Source organism: Miscanthus floridulus, chromosome 17, assembly GCF_019320115.1.
Source record: "Miscanthus floridulus cultivar M001 chromosome 17, ASM1932011v1, whole genome shotgun sequence".
Classification (NCBI taxonomy): Eukaryota; Viridiplantae; Streptophyta; class Magnoliopsida; order Poales; family Poaceae; genus Miscanthus; species Miscanthus floridulus.
Genome location: NC_089596.1, coordinates 11,942,897 through 11,963,277, shown reverse-complemented (window position 1 = coordinate 11,963,277; position 20,381 = coordinate 11,942,897). Strand labels below are relative to the sequence as shown.

The 20,381-nt window shown below is 49.2% G+C and overlaps 2 protein-coding genes across 2 annotated transcripts; both read left to right on the top strand.

The window, feature by feature from the left end:
* The first annotated feature begins 3,439 nt into the window (after nucleotides 1-3,439).
* LOC136515236 (uncharacterized) lies at nucleotides 3,440-4,597 on the top strand. Its single transcript, XM_066508889.1, has one exon. The coding sequence runs from the start codon at nucleotides 3,440-3,442 to the stop codon at nucleotides 4,595-4,597; it is 1,158 nt and encodes a 385-aa protein (XP_066364986.1).
* Nucleotides 4,598-12,375: 7,778 nt separating this feature from the next.
* On the top strand, nucleotides 12,376-12,975 carry LOC136515235 (uncharacterized mitochondrial protein AtMg00810-like). Its single transcript, XM_066508888.1, has one exon. It carries the CDS (start codon nucleotides 12,376-12,378, stop codon nucleotides 12,973-12,975), a length of 600 nt encoding a protein of 199 aa, XP_066364985.1.
* Nucleotides 12,976-20,381: the final 7,406 nt, after the last annotated feature.

Below are 20,381 nucleotides of genomic sequence, written 5' to 3'. Positions count from 1 at the left end.
GCTGTGAAAAGAAACCAACGGACTCGTATTTCTGGAAAAGCCTTATGAATATTAAAGATAACTTCATGGAGTTAGGACATTTTAATGTCAAAGATGGGACACAAACCAGATTTTGGGTTGATACTTGGCTGGGCAACAAACCTCTCAAAGATAGATTTCCTGCGTTGTTTAATATTGTAAGAAGAAAACAAGACACTATAGCTACAGTCTTGAGTTCCCCGGTACTAAATATCTCATTTCGGAGACATTTGGTGGGTGCGAACTTAACAAATTGGCATCGAATTATAGCTTCTTTACAACAGATTAACTTACTACAGGAAAGAGATGTGTTTGTATGGAATTTAAATGCCTCTGGGGCTTTTACAGTCAAGTCTATGTATGCTGCATTAATTAACAATGGGGTGAGAGTGTCGCAAGATATTTGGCAAACAAAGCTGCCAATGAAAATAAAAGTTTTCATGTGGTATCTAAAAAGAAGAGTGATTCTAACCAAAGATAACTTGGCTAGGAGAAATTGGAATGGAGACAAAAGTTGTTGTTTCTGCCATTTTTCAGAGACAATTCACCATCTCTTTTTTGATTGCTTTTATGTCAAATTTTTGTGGCGCTCTATACATATACTTTTTGGGATATCACCTCCCACAAATATAGATGATTTGTTCTATCATTGGTCTAAATTGGGAAACAAAAAGTACAATACATTGTTATTAACAGCAGCTTCCGCACTTCTTTGGGCAATCTGGATAACAAGGAATGAGGTGGTTTTTGACAAATGCAAACCAAAATCTCTTTTGCAGGTACTATTCCGAGGAACGCACTGGCTTCGTCATTGGGCAAACTTACAGCGGCATGAAGATCTTAAAGATCAAATGATCTCTGTGGCACAACACCTAGAGACGTCGGCTTTACATTTCTTTGGTTTCAATGGTTGGCTTTCACAAAGGCATGTTGGTTTTGTTTAATCTAAAACTTTTTACCTGTTCCGTTAGTTGTGTGTGTGGTTGTAAGTTTTACTTCAGCCGAACTTTGTGCCCAGGTTGGAGTCTGTAATAATTGGTCTGATTCTATCATTGATAGATGAAGCCGGATATTTTATCCTTTATCTAAAAAAAAAAGTTTGCCTGTTTCGTTTTGTTCTGATTATCACTGGTGCGGTTAATTATTGCATTTTTTATTTGGTGCTCATATTATGGTAATGGCATTTGATGCCAGAAAAGATAAGCTCAGGCAACTAAAATATAGCCCGTACCGAACACAAATCTCAGCACAGTGAAATAAAATCTCCTTTTTATCCTCCTCCGCTGGAGAAGAATATGATGAGAATCTCACAGCAACTGGGGACAGCAATGCCGTGGAAGGCAAGGGTTCAGTGGCCAAAGTGACCACTGAGCTGTAATACTTGGTCAACTCAACCTGGGACTGGCAAGTGAAGAAGGTAGCTCCAAATGAATTTGTGTTTGTGGTTCCTTCTGTAAGAGAGCTGGATATGTTGACCAAGTTCAAAAAGTTCAAATGCAAAATCTCTGATATGTTGGTCACTGTGGCTAAGTCAGATATGCTGGTAGGGTGCTCTGATGTGTTATCCCAGGCCTGGGTCTTGATTTGTGGTTTTCCAATGTGGGCTAGAAAGGAGAAGACTGTGGAGGAAGTCTCATACTTGGTTGGTGATTTTGTTGAGGTGGATACAAAGTCTCTTCCTGGACTTGGCCCCATCAGAGTCAAAGTGTCTTGCAAAGACCCTTCATCAATTAAGGGCTCTTCCAAAGTCAACTTCAATGGCAAAGGCTTTCCTATAAGCTAGAACCTTGAAAATGAGAAGAATGAGAGAAAGGGTATCTCACTGGACAAGCCAGCGAAGATGATGATGATGATGAAATTTCTGACAACTACAGTGCTTTTGATACGGTAAACAAGCAAGATGAGTCAAAGAAAGAGATTCCTGAATCAAGTAAGCAAGGGGAGAAGAGGAATGGGAAGCAACAAACTATTGAAGAGGTGATCCCTAAGGAGAGCTTGGAAGTTGATGTGCCTGTTGAAGCCACCAAAGATACAGAGACAGTGAATCAGAAAGCTTATGTTCCAACTGGACAACACATGTCCTAGAATAGTGGTGCTGATACCCAGCAAGAGATGATGATTGAGGAGACTATAGATGAGGTACACATCCCTAGGGGATCCATGAGCCCCGCAAAGAACATCCCTGACGAGCAACACTTCACCAAGGTGACCAGCTACAAGAAATAGAAAACCAACAAGCACATAGAGGTGGCAAAGGTGGCTAGTACAAGGATTGCTGGTACAGGGACTCCCGTTCAAGTGAGGGCAGAGAGGCGAGCTGCTATGGCTGATAGTCAAGGTACGTCGTCCAATCCTTTTACTGTTCTACAGAATATTAGTAATGATGTACTTAGCAAACTAGCTGCAGATTGTGGTTTGGTTTTGGGTGAAACTGAGGAAGAGGTGGATGCTTCAATTGATTTGATAAAAGCCAAAGAGCTTGCACAAGCTACTTTGGCTGAAGTAGAAAAATAGAAAGCCCAGTCTCAATGTGAAGAAGAAATTGTAGAGGTGGAGGAAGTTGAGGATGATCATATTGAAGAGCATATTAGTTTAATCCTTGAACTGGAAGAGGTGGAAGACCAAGTGGAAAATGAAGAGATGGAAGCAATGGGCCATAGAGTAAATAAACCAATTATTCCAGAATGAATATTCTCTTTTGGAATATTAGAGGGCTAGGAGGTAAGGGTAGAAAAGCTCAGCTCAAGAAGATATTGTTAAATCACAGCATCAAATGTGTTTGTATGAGTGAAACAATCAAGCAGAATTTCACAAACAGAGAACTCAGGGCTTTAGGAGGTGGTTTATCTTATAAATGGGACTGGATTCCTTATTAAGGACACTCTGGGGGGCACCTCACAGGTGCTGAGGAGGATATGTTAGAGGTGACTAATGTAGAGAGCAATGATCACTTTCAGGCTCTAACACTTCAGCAAAAAGAGGATGACTTTGTTTGGAGATTAATTAGTGTCTATGGTCCAGTCAAGGATAATTTGAAACAAGATTTTTTGAATGACTTAGATGTGCTGATAAAGAGTGTGGACATTCCCACTTTGATTGGAGGAGATTTCAATTTAATTAGAAGAAGAGAGTGTTAGAATTAATTGCTATTTTCTTTTAATCACCTAGTTACTTGTGTAATCTCCTAGCTAGCTGTGCTGAGTTAATGCCCAGCTGGCCCCTTGGGGTTCGGCTGGCCTCTTGGGACTCGGCTGGCCCTTTGTGTCACCCTCCTCCTCTTTTTTTATATGTAATCTCTTCTGTAAACTCAACTCAAGGAATCTAAGCCTGTTAGGCTATTGTCTATCATGGTATCAGACTAAACCATCGATCCTCCTGCTTCCGCTCCCACTCCACCCACCCCAGGCTGCTGCGCGCGCCCATGGCCACCTCCAGCTCCTCCGCCATGGCTACCACGACCAAGTTCCGCGATGAAGCCCTCTCTGCTGCCAAGCGCCTGGAGGATGAGGCCTCCTCTTTGCGCTCCACCAACACAGAGCGCAGCCAGCAGCTCGAGGAAGAAGCTGCCCTTCTCAAGTCCGCTGCCACCGCCCAGGAGCGTGTCCACGCCGCTGCTGCTGCTCTTGACAAAGAGAGCGCGCAGGCAGATACCCTGGAGCAGCAGGCCGCGGCCCTCCAGGATCGCCTCCGCCCCGAACATCCGGACGACGACGCCGATCCTGAGGATGACGACGTCCACTCCGCCTCCTCTAAAGCAGCGGCCATCGCCCACCTCCACACTCAAGCTGCTGCCGTCCAGAACATCAAGAACCTCATCCCTATCATTCTTGATCTTCAATCCTCCAACTACTCCAAGTGGCGTGGCTACGTCCTCCTCATCCTCGGCCATTTCGCCTTGAAGGATCACGTCCTCAGCGACGACTCCCGCCCCTATGATCCGGCATGGTCACGCATGGACTGCGTCGTCCTCTCTTGGCTTTTCAACACCATCTCCGCCGACCTCTTGGACGGCATCCATGAGCACGACGGCCTCACCGCCCGGACAGCATGGCTTGGGATTGAACAGCAGTTCCTCAACAATCGTGAATCCCGTGCCATGCTCCTCGACGCCGAGTTTCGCACTCTCTGCCAAGGTGCCCTCTCCATCGATGACTACAGCCACAAAATGAAGAGCATGGCGGATGCCCTCGCCAACCTTGGCGAGCCCATCCAGGACCGAACTCTGGTGCTGAACGTTCTACGGGGTCTCAATGAACGTTTTCAGTTCATGTCCCAGCTCGTCACCCGCCAGAGGTCATTTCCGTCCTTTGCCGATGTTCGTGCTGACCTCCGTTTGGTCAAGCTCAACATGGGGACGCCCTCTGCCTCTCCTTCGGCTCTCGTCACCGTGCCCTCCATCAGGCCGCCCACTTCGTCCTCGCCTGCGCCTCCACGCCATCATCAGGCCACTGCTGGCCATCAGACTGCTGCTGGACATCATGCTGCTGCTGGACAGCAATCCAGTGGCAACCACGGCAGGCGCGGCTCTAGCGGCTCCCACAGCAGTGCACAGGGCGGGACTGCACTAGCCACACCATAGTGGCCCTCGCTGCTCAACCCCTGGACCGGCTCTATCCACATGTGGCCAGGGTCCACCGCCGGCGGCGTCCGTGGCCCTCCACCACGCGCAGTCCAGTCTGCACCTCTGCAGCAGGCTCTGGTGGCCGGCGTGCCACCGGCATACTTCGCTCCACCACCGGTTTCCGGGTCCTACTACCCGTAGCCCCCTCAGGCACCTCCTGTTTGGGTGCCCTAGACACCCGAGGGTCTCGCTAGCGCCTTCAGCACCGTCTCCCTCACCCCACCTCCGAGTTCCTCGGATTGGGTGATCGACTCGGGCGCCTCCTCCCACATCACCGCCAACCCTAGTATGGTCACCGCTACACCATTCTCTTCCTTTCCCTCCTCCCTGTTATTGGCACCGGCTATTCTATCCTTCCTGGACCCTTTCGCCTCGACAATGTCCTCGTAGCTCCCGACATTATCAGAAATCTCCTTTCGGTTCGAAAATTCACTACTGACAATTGTGTTTCTATCGAGTTTGACCATCTTGGTGTTTCTATGAAGGATCTCCATACCCGGAACACCCTCCTCCGATGTAACAGCACGAGCCTCTCTACACTCTTCAGCTCCCTTCATCCACCACTGGCTCCTGCGCCCTTGTCGCCACTCCTTCACCAACTTCCTAGCACAGACGCCTCGGTCACCTCGGCAAGGCCACTCTTCAGTCCCTTGCGCAGTCCTCCTCCATTGTCTGTAGCAAGCATGAAGATGACTCCCTCTGCCATGCCTGTCAGCTTGGGCATCATATTCGTCTCCCTTTTTCTATTTCGCCATCTAGAGCAGCCAAGAATTTTGATTTAATTCATTGTGACCTGTGGACATCTCCTGTTGTTAGTGTCTCTGGTTTTAAATATTATTTAGTTATTCTTGATGATTGCTCTCATTTCCTCTGGACTTTTCCCCTTTGCGCTAAGTCCGATACATTCCCCATGATTTCTAATTTCTTCGCTCATGTGTCTACCCAATTCGGCTGCACCATTAAATCAGTCCAATGTGACAACAGTCGCGAGTTTGACAACTTCGCCTCTCGTGCTTTCTTTCTTGCTCATGGCATCACTCTCCGCATGTCGTGCCCCTATACTTCCCAGCAAAACGGGAAAGCCGAGCGCATGATCCGAATCATCAATAACATCACACGCACCCTCCTCTTCCAACCTTCCATCCCCCTCTTACTGGGCTGATGCTCTAGCCACTACCACCTATCTAATCAATCGCCTTCCCACCAAAACTCTAAACATGAGCACCCCTTTTTCACCCACCATGGCACCCTCCCCTCCTATCATGATCTTCGTGCCTTCGGGTGCACATGCTACCCCAACCTTTTTGCCACCGCTCCTCACAAGCTTGCCCCCCGCTCCACCCTCTGTGCTTTCCTTGGTTATTCACCGGATCACAAGGGCTATCGGTGCCTCGACCTCAACACCAACCGCATCATCATTTCTCGCCACGTTGTTTTTGATGAAACAACATTTCCTTTTTCCCTCAGCCGGCCATCCCCTCCTCAGCAGGAACTTGATTTTCTAACTGACGACGACACCATTCCAGTGTCTCCCCTTCCTACAGGTACACCCAGCACTGCTGCCCCTTCCAGTTGGTGCCTCTAGCACCATCTCTGGCACGTGCAGGAACACCGGCGTCCAGGGCCCCGGTGCTGCCAGCGCCCTCCACCCCGGCACCACCGGCTATGTCCTAGGGGTCCCCGGTGTCCTCTGTACAGGTGCCAGCTCCACCTGTCGTCCACGCCTACAGCTAGCGCGCTACCCCCCCCCCCCCCGGTGATTGCGCCTCAACAACCGCCTATTATTCATGTCTACAGTAGGCGTGCTCCTGCTCCTGCCCTGCCACCCGAGCGCCCGATAGGAGCGCCTCCTCGACGTTCCAGCATGGTCCCCTCTCCACCTCGCTATGTCAAGAGCGATCCTCCGGTTCCTGCTGGTGCTGTTTCCATTCCGTCGGTCGCCAACTCCCACGGCATGGCGATCGATAGCCTCGCCTCGCCTTGCATACCGAGGCCTTGTCTCCCCTACCGTGATCCTGTCGAGATGCCCTTGCTGATCCTCATTGGCACCAGGCCATGGAAGATGAATATGCGGCTCTTTAGGACAACCACACCTAGGACCTCGTCCCCCGCCCCACCAAGGCCAATGTTGTTACTGGAAAATGGATTTTCAAACACAAGTTCCATGTCGATGGCTCATTGGAGAGATACAAGGCTCGTTGGGTACTTCGGGGATTCACTCAACACCCAGTGTTGATTATGATGAAACTTTTAGCCCGGTTGTCAAGCCAGCACTGTTTGGACAGTCATCACGGTGGCACACTCCAAGGATTGGCCGATTCATCAACTTGACGTGAAGAACGCTTTCCTCCACAGGACTCTTTCAGAAACAGTATATTGCTCTCAGCCTACTAGGTTCGCTGATCCTGCACTGTAGACTCAACAAATCCCTCTATGGCTTGAAGCAAGCCCCGCGGGCCTGGTACAGCCGCTTTGCCTCCTTTCTGATCTCTCTGGGGTTCACTAAAGCCAAGTCAGACACATCTCTCTTCATATTCAGCCGTGGCACCGAGATAGTCTACTTGCTCTTATATGTGGATGACATTGTCCTTACGGCTTCATCTCAGCAACTCCTTCACTGTGTCATTGCTGCTCTGAAAAAGGAGTTCGCCATGAAAGATCTTGGACCCCTACATCACTTCCTTGTCATTGTAGGTCATCGCCATAGGGATTCTGTTCTCCTTTCACAGCGTTAGTACACTCTGGACATACTTGCTCGCCATGGCATGAGTGACTGCAAGCCTTGCTCCACTCCAGTTGACACTTGTGCAAAGGTACCAGCAGATGTCGGCCTGTCTATTGCTGATCCCACTGCTTATCGTAGCCTTGTGGGTGCCCTCTAGTACCTCACCTTCACCAGGCCCGACATTGCCTATGCCATCCAACAAGTGTGCCTTCATATGCATGATCCACGGGAAACTCACCTTATCGCTGCCAAGCGGATCCTTCACTATCTTCAGGGCACCCTCAGCCATGGTCTGGTCATTCCCCGAATAGCCCCAACACAGCTCCATGTCTACACCAACGCTGATTGGGCCGGCTGCCTAGACACCCACCGCTCCACCTCCGGCTATGTTGCCTTCCTCGGAGGCAGCCTAGTCTCCTGGTCCTCTAAGCGGCAGCCCACTATCTCCCGGTCCAGTGCCGAGGCAGAGCACCGGGCTGTTGCCAACAGCGTCGCTGAAGCCACTTGGCTGTGGCAACTGCTCTAGGAACTTCACCATCCCCTGGACTCCGCATGCCTCATCTACTGCGACAATGTCAGCGCCTGCTACCTCTCCACCAACCCCGTTCAACATCAACGCACCAAGCACGTGGAAATCGACCTTCACTTCGTCCGTGAACGTGTCTAGCCTGGGTTCTTCATGTGCCCACCATGTTGTAATTCGCCGATGTCTTCACCAAGGGGCTCCCTTCCTCTATCTTCATGGATTTTCGCTCCAGTCTAAACGTTCTCTCCACTGACAATCTGACTGCAGGGGGGTGTTAGAATTAATTGCTATTTTCTTTTAATCACCTAGTTACTTGTGTAATCTCCTAGCTTTAATCTCCTAGCTAGCTGTGCTGAGTTAATGCCCAGCTGGCCCCTTGGGGTTCGGCTAGCCTCTTGGGACTCGGCTGGCCCTTTGGGTCACCCTCCTCCTCTCTTTTTATATGTAATCTCTTATGTAAACTCAACTCAAGGAATCTAAGCCTGTTAGGCTATTGTCTATCATGGTATCAGACTAAACCATCAATCCTTCTGCTTCTGCTCCCACTCCACCCACCCCAGGCTGCTGCGCGCGCCCATAGCCACCTCCAGCTCCTCCGCCCTGGCTACCGCGACCAAGTTCCACGATGAAGCCCTCTCTACTGCCAAGCGCCTAGAGGATGAGGCCTCCTCTCTGCACTCCACCAACACAGAGCACAGCCAATAGCTCGAGGAAGAAGCTGCCCATCTCAAGTCCGCTGCCGCCGCCTAGGAGCGTGTCCATGCCGCTGCTGCTGCTCTTGACAAAGAGCGCGCGTAGGCAGATACCCTGGAGCAGCAAGCCATGGCCCTCTGGGATCGCCTTCGCCCTGAGCATCCGGACGACGATGCCGATCCTGAGGATGACGACGTCCACTCTGCCTCCTCTGAAGCAGTGGCCATCGCCCACCTCCACACTCAAGTTGTTGCCATCCAGAACATCAAGAACCTCATCCCTATCGTTCTTGATCTTCAATCCTCCAACTACTCTAAGTGGCACGGCTACGTCCTCCTCATCCTCGGCCGTTTCGCCTTGAAGGATCACGTCCTCAGCGATGACTCCCGCCCCTATGATCCGGTGTGGTCACGCATGGACTGTGTTGTCCTCTCTTGGCTTTTCAACACCATCTCCGCCGACCTCCTAGACATCATCCATGAGCACGATAGCCTCACCACCTGGACAGCATGGCTTGGGATTGAATAGCAGTTCCTCAACAATCACGAATCCCGCGCCATGCTCCTCGACGTCGAGTTTCGCACTCTCTACCAAGGTGCCCTCTCCATCAATGACTACTGCCGCAAAATGAAGAGCATGGCGGATGCCCTCGCCGACCTCGGTGAGCCCATCCAGGACCGAACTCTGGTGCTAAACATTCTACGGGGTCTCAATGAACGTTTTTAGTTCATGTCCTAGCTCATCACCTGCCAGAGGCCGTTTCCGTCCTTCGCCGATGTTCGTGCTGACCTCCGTTTGGCCGAGCTCAACATGGGGATGCCCTCTGCCTCTCCTTCGGCTCTCGTCACCGTGCCCTCCATCAGGCCGCCCACTTCGTCCTCGCCTATGCCTCCACGCCATCATCAGGCCACTGCTGGCCATCAGGCTGCTGCTGGACATCATGCTGTTGCTGGACAGCAATCCAATGGCAACCGCGGCCGACGCCGCCACAGCGGCATGGCTCTGGCGGCTCCCATAGCAGTGCACAGGGTGGGACTGCACCAGCCACACCATAGTGGCCCTCGCTGCTCAACCCCTGGACTGGCTCTATCCACATGTGGCCAGGGTCCACCGCCGACGACACCCGTGGCCCTCCACCACGCGTAGTCTAGCTTGCACCTCTGCGGTAGGCTCTGGTGGCCAGCGTGCCACCGGCATACTTCGCTCCACCACCGGCTTCCGGGTCCTACTACCCGTAGCCCCCTCAGGCACCTCCTGTTTGGGTGCCCTAGACACCCGAGGGTCTTGCTAGCGCCTTCAGCACCGTCTCCCTCACCCCACCTCCGAGTTCCTTGGATTGGGTGATCGACTCAGGCGCCTCCTCCCACATCACCACCAACCCTGGTATGGTCACCGCTACACCATTCTCTTCCTTTCCCTCCTCCATTGTCGTAGGCAACGGGGCCACCCTCCCTGTTATTGGCACCGGCTATTCTATCCTTCCTGGACCCTTTTGCCTCGATAATGTCCTTGTAGCTCCCGACATTATCAGAAATCTCCTTTCGGTTCGAAAATTCACTACTGACAATTGTGTTTCTATCGAGTTTGACCATCTTGGTGTTTCTATGAAGGATCTCCATACCCGGAACACCCTCCTCCGATGTAACAGCACGGGGCCTCTCTACACTCTTCAGCTCCCTTCATCCACCACTGGCTCCTGCGCCCTTGTCACCACTCCTTCACCAACTACCTGGCAGAGGCGCCTCGGTCACCCCGGCAAGGCCACTCTTCAGTCCCTTATGCATTCCTCCTCCATTGTCTACAGCAAGCCTGAAGATGACTCCCTCTGCCACGCCTGTCAGCTTGGGCGTCATATTCGTCTCCCTTTTTCTATTTCGCTATCTAGAGCAGCCAAGAATTTTGATTTAATTCATTATGACCTGTGGACATCTCCTGTTGTTAGTGTCTCTGGTTTCAAATATTATTTAGTTATTCTTGATGATTGCTCTCATTTCCTCTGGACTTTTCCCCTTCGCGCTAAGTCCGATACATTTCCCACGATTTCAAATTTCTTCACTCATGTGTCTACCCAATTCGGCTGCACCATTAAATCAGTCCAATGTGACAACGGTCGCGAGTTTGACAACTCCGCCTCTCGTGCTTTCTTTCTTGCTCACGGCATCACTCTCTGCATGTCGTGCCCCTATACTACCCAGCAAAATAGGAAAGCCGAGCGCATGATCCGCACCGTCAATAACATCACACGCACCCTCCTCTTCCAACCTTCCATCCCCCCTCTTACTGGGCTGATGCTCTAGCCACTGCCACCTATCTCATCAATCGCCTTCCCACCAAAACTCTAAACATGAGCACCCCCCTTTTTTGCCCTCCATGGCACCCTCCCCTCCTATCATGATATTCGTGCCTTCGGGTGCACATGCTACCCCAACCTTTCTGCCACCACTCCTCATAAGCTTGCCCCCCGCTCCACCCTCTGTGCTTTCCTTGGTTATTCACCGGATCACAAGGGCTATTGGTGCCTCGACCTCAACACCAACTGCGTCATCATTTCTCGCCACGTTGTTTTTGACGAAACAACGTTTCCTTTTTCCCTCAGCCGGCCATCCCCTCCTCAGTAGGAACTTGATTTTCTAACTAACGACGACACCATTCCAGTGTCTCCCCTTCCTGCAGGTACACTCGGCGCTGCTACCCCTTCCAGTTGGTGCCTCTGGCACCATCTCTGGCACGTGCAGGAACGCTAGCATCTAGGGCCCCGGTGCTGCCAGCGCCCTCCACCCCAGCACCACCGGCTATGTCCTGGGGGTCCCCGGCATCCTCTGTACAGGCGTCGGCTCCACCCGTCGTCCACGTCTATAGCCAGCGTGCTCCCCCCCGGTGATTGCGCCTTAGCAACCGCCTATTATTCATGTCTACAGTAGGCGTGCTCCTGCTCCTGCCCCGCCACCCGAGCACCCGACAGGAGCACCTCCTCGACGTTCCAGCATGGTCCCCTCTCCACCTCGCTATGTCAAGAGCGATCCTCCGGTTCCTGCTGGTGCTGTTTCCATTCCGCCGGTCGCCAACTCCCACGGCATGGCGACCTGTGGAAAAATAGGCTACCGGCAGCCTCGCCTTGCCTTGCATACCGAGGCCTTGTCTCTCCTACCGCGGTCCTATCGAGATGCCCTTGCTGATCCTCATTGGCGCCAGTCCATGGGAGATGAATATGCGGCTCTTCAGGACAACCACACCTAGGACCTCATCCCCCGCCCCACCAAGGCCAATGTTGTTACTGGAAAATGGATTTTCAAACACAAGTTCCATGCCAATGGCTCATTGGAGAGATACAAGGCTCGGTGGGTACTTCGGGGATTCACTCAACACCCCGGTGTTGATTATGATGAAACTTTCAGCCCGGTTGTCAAGCCAGCACTGTTTGGACAGTCATCACGGTGGCACACTCCAGGGATTGGCCAATTCATCAACTTGACGTGAAGAACGCTTTCCTCCACAGGACTCTTTCAGAAACAGTATACTGCTCTCAGCCTACTAGGTTCGCTGATCCTGCACTGTAGACTCAACAAATCCCTCTACGGCTTGAAGCAAGCCCAGTGGGCCTAGTACAGCCGCTTTGCCTCCTTTCTGATCTCTCTAGGGTTCACTGAAGCCAAGTCAGACACATCTCTCTTCATATTCAGCCGTGGCACCGAGACAGTCTACTTGCTCTTATATGTGGATGACATTGTCCTTACGGCTTCATCTCAGCAACTCCTTCACCGTGTCATTGCTGCTCTGAAAAAGGAGTTCGCCATGAAAGATCTTGGACCCCTACATCACTTCCTTGGTATTGTAGTTCATCGCCACAGGGATTCTGTTCTCCTTTCACAGCGTCAGTACACTCTGGACATACTTGCTCGCCATGGCATGAGTGACTGCAAGCCTTGCTCCACTCCAGTTGACACTTGTGCAAAGGTACCAGCTGATGACGGCCCATCTATTGCTAATCCCACTGCTTATCGTAGCCTTGTGGGTGCCCTCCAGTACCTCACCTTCACCAGGCCCGACATTGCCTATGCCGTCCAACAAGCGTGCCTTCATATGCATGATCCGTGGGAAACTCACCTTGTCGCTGCCAAGCGGATCCTTCGCTATCTTCAGGGCACCCTCAGCCATGGTCTGGTCATTCCCCGAACAGCCCCAACACAGCTCCATGTCTACACCGATGCTGATTGGGCCGGCTGCCCGGACACCCGCCGCTCCATCTCTGGCTACGCCGCCTTCCTCGGAGGCAGCCTAGTCTCCTGGTCCTCCAAGCGGCAGCCCACTATCTCCCAGTCTAGCGCCGAGGTAGAGTACCGGGCTGTTGCCAACGGCGTTGCTGAAGCCACTTCGCTACGGCAACTGCTCTAGGAACTTCACCATCCCCTGGACTCCGCATGCCTCATCTACTGTGACAATGTCAGCGCCTGCTACCTCTCCACCAACCCCGTTCAACATCAGCGCACCAAGCACGTGGAAATCGACCTTCACTTCATCCGTGAACGTGTCCAGTCCTGGTTCTTCATGTGCCCACCACGTCGCAATTCGCCGATGTCTTCACCAAGGGGTTCCCTTCCTCTGTCTTCATGGATTTTTGCTCCGGTCTAAACGTTCGCTCCACCGACGATCTGACTGTGGGGGGGGTGTTAGAATTAATTGCTATTTTCTTTTAATCACCCTGTTACTTGTGTAATCTCCTAGCTTTAATCTCCTAGCTAGCTGTGCTGAGTTAATGCCCAGCTGGCCCCTTGGGGTTCGGTTGGCCTCTTGGGACTCGACTGGCCCTTTGGGTCACCCTCCTTCTCTCTTTTTATATGTAATCTCTTCTGTAAACTCAACTCAAGGAATCTAAGCCTGTTAGGCTATTGTCTATCAGAGAGGAGAAATCTTCTGGAATTGTTAATGTTCATTTGATTGATACTTTCAATGATTTTGTGGCTAATACAGAGCTTAGGGAACTACATAGAGGTGGTGGTCAGTATACTTGGTCCAATAAACAAGTTCAACCTATAATGGTGGTTTTGGATAGAGTCTTCATGAATGCTAGCTGGGAAGCTCATTTCCCCTTAGTAACAACACATTCCATTACTAGAGTTGGCTCTAATCATAACCCATTGATGGTCAAAACTTGTATTAAAAGAGGTGTGAGGTCAAAAAAATTTAGAATTGAGTCTGCTTGGGTTAAACACGAAGGTTTCTGTGAGTGGGTAAGATCAAAATGGCCTGACAAACTTAATTTCAGAAGTATTGATCAATGGCAGAGAATTTCTAGAAACCTTAGAAGATGTTTGAGAGGCTGGAACAACAACTGGGGAGGTGATATGAAGAAGAAGAAGCAAGATCTGATACTTTTAATCAGTAACCTAGACAAGAAAGCTGATGAGGTGGGATTATCTGATCTGGAATGGGAGCAATGATACTCTTGGGAGGATGAGCTAGTTGATATATATGGCAAAGAGGAAATAATGTGGCAAACTAGAGGTAGGGAAAAATGGTTGCTCGAAGGTGATGCCAATATGGCTTACTACCATGGAATAGCTAATGGCAGGAAATGCAAATGCCTGATCAGATCTCTGGAAGATAATGGAACCTTAATTTCAGCAATGGATCAACTTCAAGAACACATCACTTCTTTCTATAAGAATTTATTTGGGAGTGAGACACAGTCCAAGCTAAGGCTACATCCTAGTCTGTGGAAGGAGAGTTCCAAAGTCAGTAATTCAGTATGGAGGAAAATGAGGAACTCACCAAACCTTTTTCTATGGAAGAACTAGAGGTGGTGGTGAGAGGTCTAAAGGAATGGGCTGCTCCTGGCCCTGATGGTTTTAATGCAACCTTTTTTAAGATCTTTTGGGAAGACACTAAGGGGCTTCTGTTAGAGTTGTTATAGGACCTGAGGGAGGGGTGCTTAGATCTTTTCAGGCTTAATTATGGCATTCTTACCTTGATTCCAAAAATAAAAGGAGCAACTAGCATTAAGCAATATAGGCCCATTTGTCTTCTTAATGTAGTTTACAAAATTATCACAAAAACCCAGACCCTTAGGCTCAATAAAATTGCCAATAAGATCATCAGCCCTACCCAAACTGCTTTTATCCCAGGTAGATATATCCTTGATGGGGTAGTTGTCATTCATGAGGTGTTGCATGAATTAGCTAGGAAGAAACTCAAAGGTATTATGTTGAAACTTGATTTTGAGAAAGCGTACGACAAAGTCAGTTGGCATTTTTTGAAAGAGGTGATGCTCAAGAAGGGGTTCAGTGAGAGGTGGATTCAGTGGACTATGAAAGCTGTGTGTGGAGGAAGGGTTGCTGTTAACCTGAATGGTGAGCTAGGCAAACATTTTAGAAGTTTCAAAGGCCTTAGACAAGGGGATCCACTTTCACCTTTACTCTTCACCCTGGTGGCTGATGGTTTGTCTGCAATATTGGAGAGGGTTGCAGAGAGAGGTATTATTAGAGGTGTCACTCCACGTTTGGTGAATGGGGGGCTAACTCATCTCTAATATGCAGATGATACAGCTCTTTTTATCCAGAACACACACCAAGATATAGTCAACCTTAAATTCTTGCAATTTTGCTTTGAAGAGGTTTCAGGAATGAAAATTAACTATCATAAGTCAGAGGTGTATACAGTAGGTATTGATGAGAAAGAATCTATAGCTATTGCTGATGCTTTTAATTGCAGCCTTGGGAGGTTTCCTATGAAGTACTTAGGGCTACCCATCAATTTTAGGAGACTGTCTAAAGAAGAGCTCAGTACCTCAGTTGGCAAAGTGGAGAAGAGACTAGAAATATGGAAATGTGATCAGTTATCCCATGGAGGCAGGTCTATCTTAATTAACTCAAGTCTGACTAGTATCCCTATGTATGCAATGGGCTTCTACTGGTTACATGAGGGTACTCACAAGAGGTTGGACACTTTGAGAGGAAGGTTCTTTTGGGAAGGGGTTGGTAATAAAAAGAAGTATCACATGATTAAGTGGGAAGCTCTAGCTGTGCCCAACGATTTTAGAGGTTTATGTTTCTTAGATACCAGGGCTATAAACACTGCTTTATTAGCAAAATGGATTTTCAAGCTTGATAGAGGTGATGACAATCCGTCTTTAGAGGTGCTCAGAAAGAAATATCTTAATGGCAAGAGTTTTTGCCAGAGTAAACAAAGGAATGGCTCCCAGTTCTGGCAAGGTTTGGAGAAGGCTAAAGAATGGTATGAGAGAGGTACCAAGTGGAGAGTTGGTAATGGCCAAAAGGTTAGGTTTTGGCAAGATATTTGGCTTGGTAATTGCCCACTGAAGATTCAGTTTCCTCGGCTGTATAGGATCAGTAGGCAGCAAGATTGATCAGTGGCAGATATGAGTAATGTTGAGTGGGACCTAGATCTAAGGAGAAGATTAGGAAATGAGGAGGTGGCTGAATGGAATGACCTGCAGGAAGCCTTGAGTTTGGTGAACTTATCTGAAGCTGATGATGTGGTAATATGGGCGCTAGAAGCAAAAGGGACATTCACAACAAAATCATTGTACAGGATGATGAAGAATGGTGGTGTCGGTGTTTCGGATTACCGGCTAGTAAATTTCTAGTTTGCGCATCTGGTACCTGGATGGTGTGCTCAGAGGACACTAGGGATTATACTGGTTCGGATAGAATGTCCCTACGTCCAGTCTGATGTTGCTCGTGTTACCAGCACTGTCTGTAGTAGGGGTTACAGATGGGCGAGAGAGGGAGCGGATCATCAGGTCTCTGATACAGATGGGAGAGAGAGGGAGCGGATCCCAGGTCTCTAGTGGAAGGATTGAAAAGTGATGAGAGTTTATTCAGCTGCTTAGCCGTGTGCTCGTGCCTCCCTCTGTGTTGTGTTGTGTTCCCTCTTTTATAGAAGAAGGGAAAGATGCAGGTTACATCAGAAAAAATAGAGAGGGAGAAAATCGAGGAGAAGAAGCCCTCTGGGACCGCCACGTCCATTTTCTCCTTCATGCGGTTCCTGTCGACACTGTAGATGGTGACAGGGATGGCTCCACGTCGAGCTGCTGTTCACCACTGGTGCTATGCCTCGACGTCATCAGCTGGTCGTGGCGTTCCATCTCGTCCCGACGGACGCCGTGGTGAACCGACGTGCTTGTCAGCGGCCGAACGGGGATTAGGCAGCACAGCGCCCACGCTCCCGTCACTGTTGGCGATGCGAACGCCCGAGCATGGCCTGTCATGGCCACGGGTCACGTCAAGGCATGCCCGCGCCCCTTCTGGTGTCAAAGGTTTGACCTAAGCCCATACGCTTGGACCCATAGTGGTTGGGGATGGTACGGACCCTGCCAGGCTAGACGGAGCCCGCGACCGAGGGGTCGGGAGAGACGGAGCCCGTGCCCTCAGGGTCGGGCGAGACGGCTCCCATACCCTCGGGGTTGGGTGACACAGGGCCCGTGCCCGAGGGGTCTGGCGAGGCGGAAACCGTCCCTTCGAGGTCGGTCGAGACTGAAATACGTACTTGATTGTCTAGGCGAGTTATCGTCCGCGGTCCTCAGATCCCTTCTTCGGGTATCCCTAATACTGATACCCGACAAGTGAAGAGATGGACCTGAGAATGACAGAAATGTGGAAGGCCAAGTTATCTTTAAAGATCAAAAAATTTTTGTGGATGCTTTGGCATGACAGAGTGCAAACTGGAGAACAACTTAAGATCAGAAAAGGAAAAGGTTCAGAGAAGTGCAAATACTGTGGAAAGTTGGAAACCCGAGATCGTTTATTCTTCAACTGTACAACCGCTCAAATGATTTGGGTTTGGGTTAGAGTTAGCGTGAGGTGGTATGAGAGGCCAATTTCCATTCACAGCTATGGGGCTATGATGGGAATTGGAGCGGGGAGCGTTAAGGATGTTTCTTCTTTCTTTATTTTGGCCGGTGTGGCGTGGAGTCTTTGGAAAACTAGAAATGACTGGGTTTTTAATGGTGTGCTAATCAAATCCCCTAAGAATATAGCTTATAAAGTCTTGGGTTTTTTATCACAGTGGAAGAAGCTTCTGAAACCAGAGGAGAAAATGAAGATGGAGGACACGATCATGAAACTGCAAGAGGGCTTGAAGGCGTGGTGATCTGATCTACTGAATACTGGAAGACATTCTGACATAAAGATGTGAGGGTAACAAAGATGGAAAATTGCTTGTAGAGGTGTTCTGGTGGAGGTGGTCCAAGAACCTTTGGGGAAAAAACTTGAAGTCACATCGCTATCTTTCTATTTTGAGTAGGCTTAGTTTGTTTCAGAGCGCTCCAGCGTTTGTTTTCTGTAATCTCCTTGCTGTTTACGTTGTGTTTCAAACTCTGTAAGCTGGAAACCCCAGCAGTTACCTTGTTGCTTTCAATATAAGCAAGGCTAAGGTCTATGGTCTAAAAAAAGAGTAGTGTAGACCTATATATTACTCCATCTGGTTCCATTTTATCTGGCGCACACGCATATCAAGATTCAAACTTTAAAAACTTTGACCAACAATTAGGACTAATAATTTTTAACTATTATAATACAAACTTTATATGATTAGATTTATAAGGAATTATACTATCCAATGATTATAAGTTTATAAGTATAAATAATATAATATAAAGCAAATGAATGGTCAAAGTGTAATTTTGGAGACCAAGTCATTCTAACTTGCGTCAGCTAAAATGGACCGAAAGAGAGTAGTATTAATTGTTATGTATAAAGATCTTATTTTTTTCTAAGACACTGAATACACGCGCTATCACGAGGGCAGATAGCCCACAATAATGAGACATATGGTGTCAAATTTAAGGCTTGACCCATGTGTATAGCATCTTTTTTAGATAATGATGTGTATAGCATCTAGAACCCTCTTAGCTAACCATCTAAAAGCTACACCAAGAGCCTCTCAAAAATTCGATCTCGATATCTTTATTTAGAGACTCATGTGTATATAGGATGTAGAACCCACTCAGTTAACTATGGGCATCTCCAATAGTTCCCAAAAAAATAATTGGTAAATCAATAAGTTTTACAAGTGGCTAAAAATATTAGGAGCATATTTGTTGGGTTTCTCCAATAATTTTTAAAATCTCACTCCTAAAATAAAGAAAATATTTACATCAGGAATATCGAACTATTTCTAAATTATTCTAACCACTTTTATATATTTTTTTCTCTTGTGCATTTGTATTGGGAATCTTCCAATTTTGAAGATGCTCTAAGGAAATGCATGGCATCGCTAGCCTTGAATTGAACCACAAGTACGTTTCATTGTTAGGCCCGACAGAAACTTGTAGCCTGTTCTAGGTGGGGCATGTTAAAGAAGCAACAAAGAGAGACGCTTGGGCCATGCTGGGCCTACTGCTAAGGCCACGCCTCCATTGGGCCCATTCTCTGAAAATGAAAAGAAAAAAAAAAACGCTCACGCCATTGCATTTAAAAAACGTTTCTCCGGCACTCTCCCCTCTGCTGGAGACTTCACCGGCTCTGACCAAGGCATCAGCAGCGAGATCCTGTGCATCGTCAAGCCGGGGGCCGCCACCGCGCCGGCCGGCCGTTCTGCAGCTCCCTCCGGCCGTCGTCGGCTTGTTGGCTCACAAAACCTACTCTTGTTGGCTCACAAAAATATCACGATGGATAATAATATACAGGTAGAAGGCAGTCACACGACACGTGTGCGTGGAATCCTAAAGAGATGCAGACTTTGAGCAAGAATAATGGTTTTTAACTTGGTACAACACACAAATTAAAAGCCCTGTGTCGCACATTTCTGCGTCAATTAACACACAAAAACTTTGGAAATTATAAAAAAAAAATAGATTAGAAATAGTACGAACATATAGTAGGACGCATAGCATCTGATGAGATCAAGACTCTTGACAACCATGCTCGCGAGTCGCGACACCCACCATCCTGTGTCTGGTAGGTGTGCCGAACATGCCTGCCCGTTCGTGTGCCAACTGCCAAGTCGAAAATGGCTAGTTTCGGTGCGGATAAAGATAATTGCATTTGAATTTTGATGTGATGTAGCTTTTGTCACAAAAAAATATCTGAGTAATAAATCGACTAGAAACTGGGCTCGAAAAGATAGGGTTAGTAGAGAAGAAAAGGAGAAACTAGAGAGGAACGAAAGTAACATTTGGTTAGTCCGTTCTTGTTCCTTTTTCGATAATGTTGGCACACGGGCGTCCGTTTAGGCATGTCTCATTTGGACAGCTCGTTCCCGGGCCTACCCAACAATCGGGCCCAACAAGCCTCCTCTGCTCCACAAGAATGACGTGGTTTCTCAAAAAAAAGTGGCATTTTCTTTCCCTCCTGCTGCACGCATGTGACCGCTACGGGTGCATCCACCGTGTCGCCCACCCGCCGCTGGCCTTCTCCAATGCGGCGGCCTTCTCCACCCGCGGCCTTCCCGTCCGGATGCCATGCGGCCACTCCACCTCGTTGCTGCCTCACGCCCATCCCGCGTCGCTTGCTCCCGCCCGTCGCGCTTGCCCATCCTGCGCCACTCGCTCCCGCCCGTTGCGCACGCTGCCCGCCCGGCCAAGCCAAGCCCGGTCCTGCTAGCGATGGTGATGGTGGTAGTGCTCGCGCGACGCCGGCTTCGACCCCGACAGCTGAAATCGCCCGGGCCCGGGCTCCACCATGTTGCAAGCACATGTTTCAAGTGTTTCAGATGTTTCGTAGGTATATTTCAAGTATTTCATGCGGATGTTGCAAAAGTAGATCGGGATGTTGCACATGTTGCAATGATTGTACACGTATGTTGCAAGTGTCTGTTCCCAATGTTTTTTCAGACGTGTG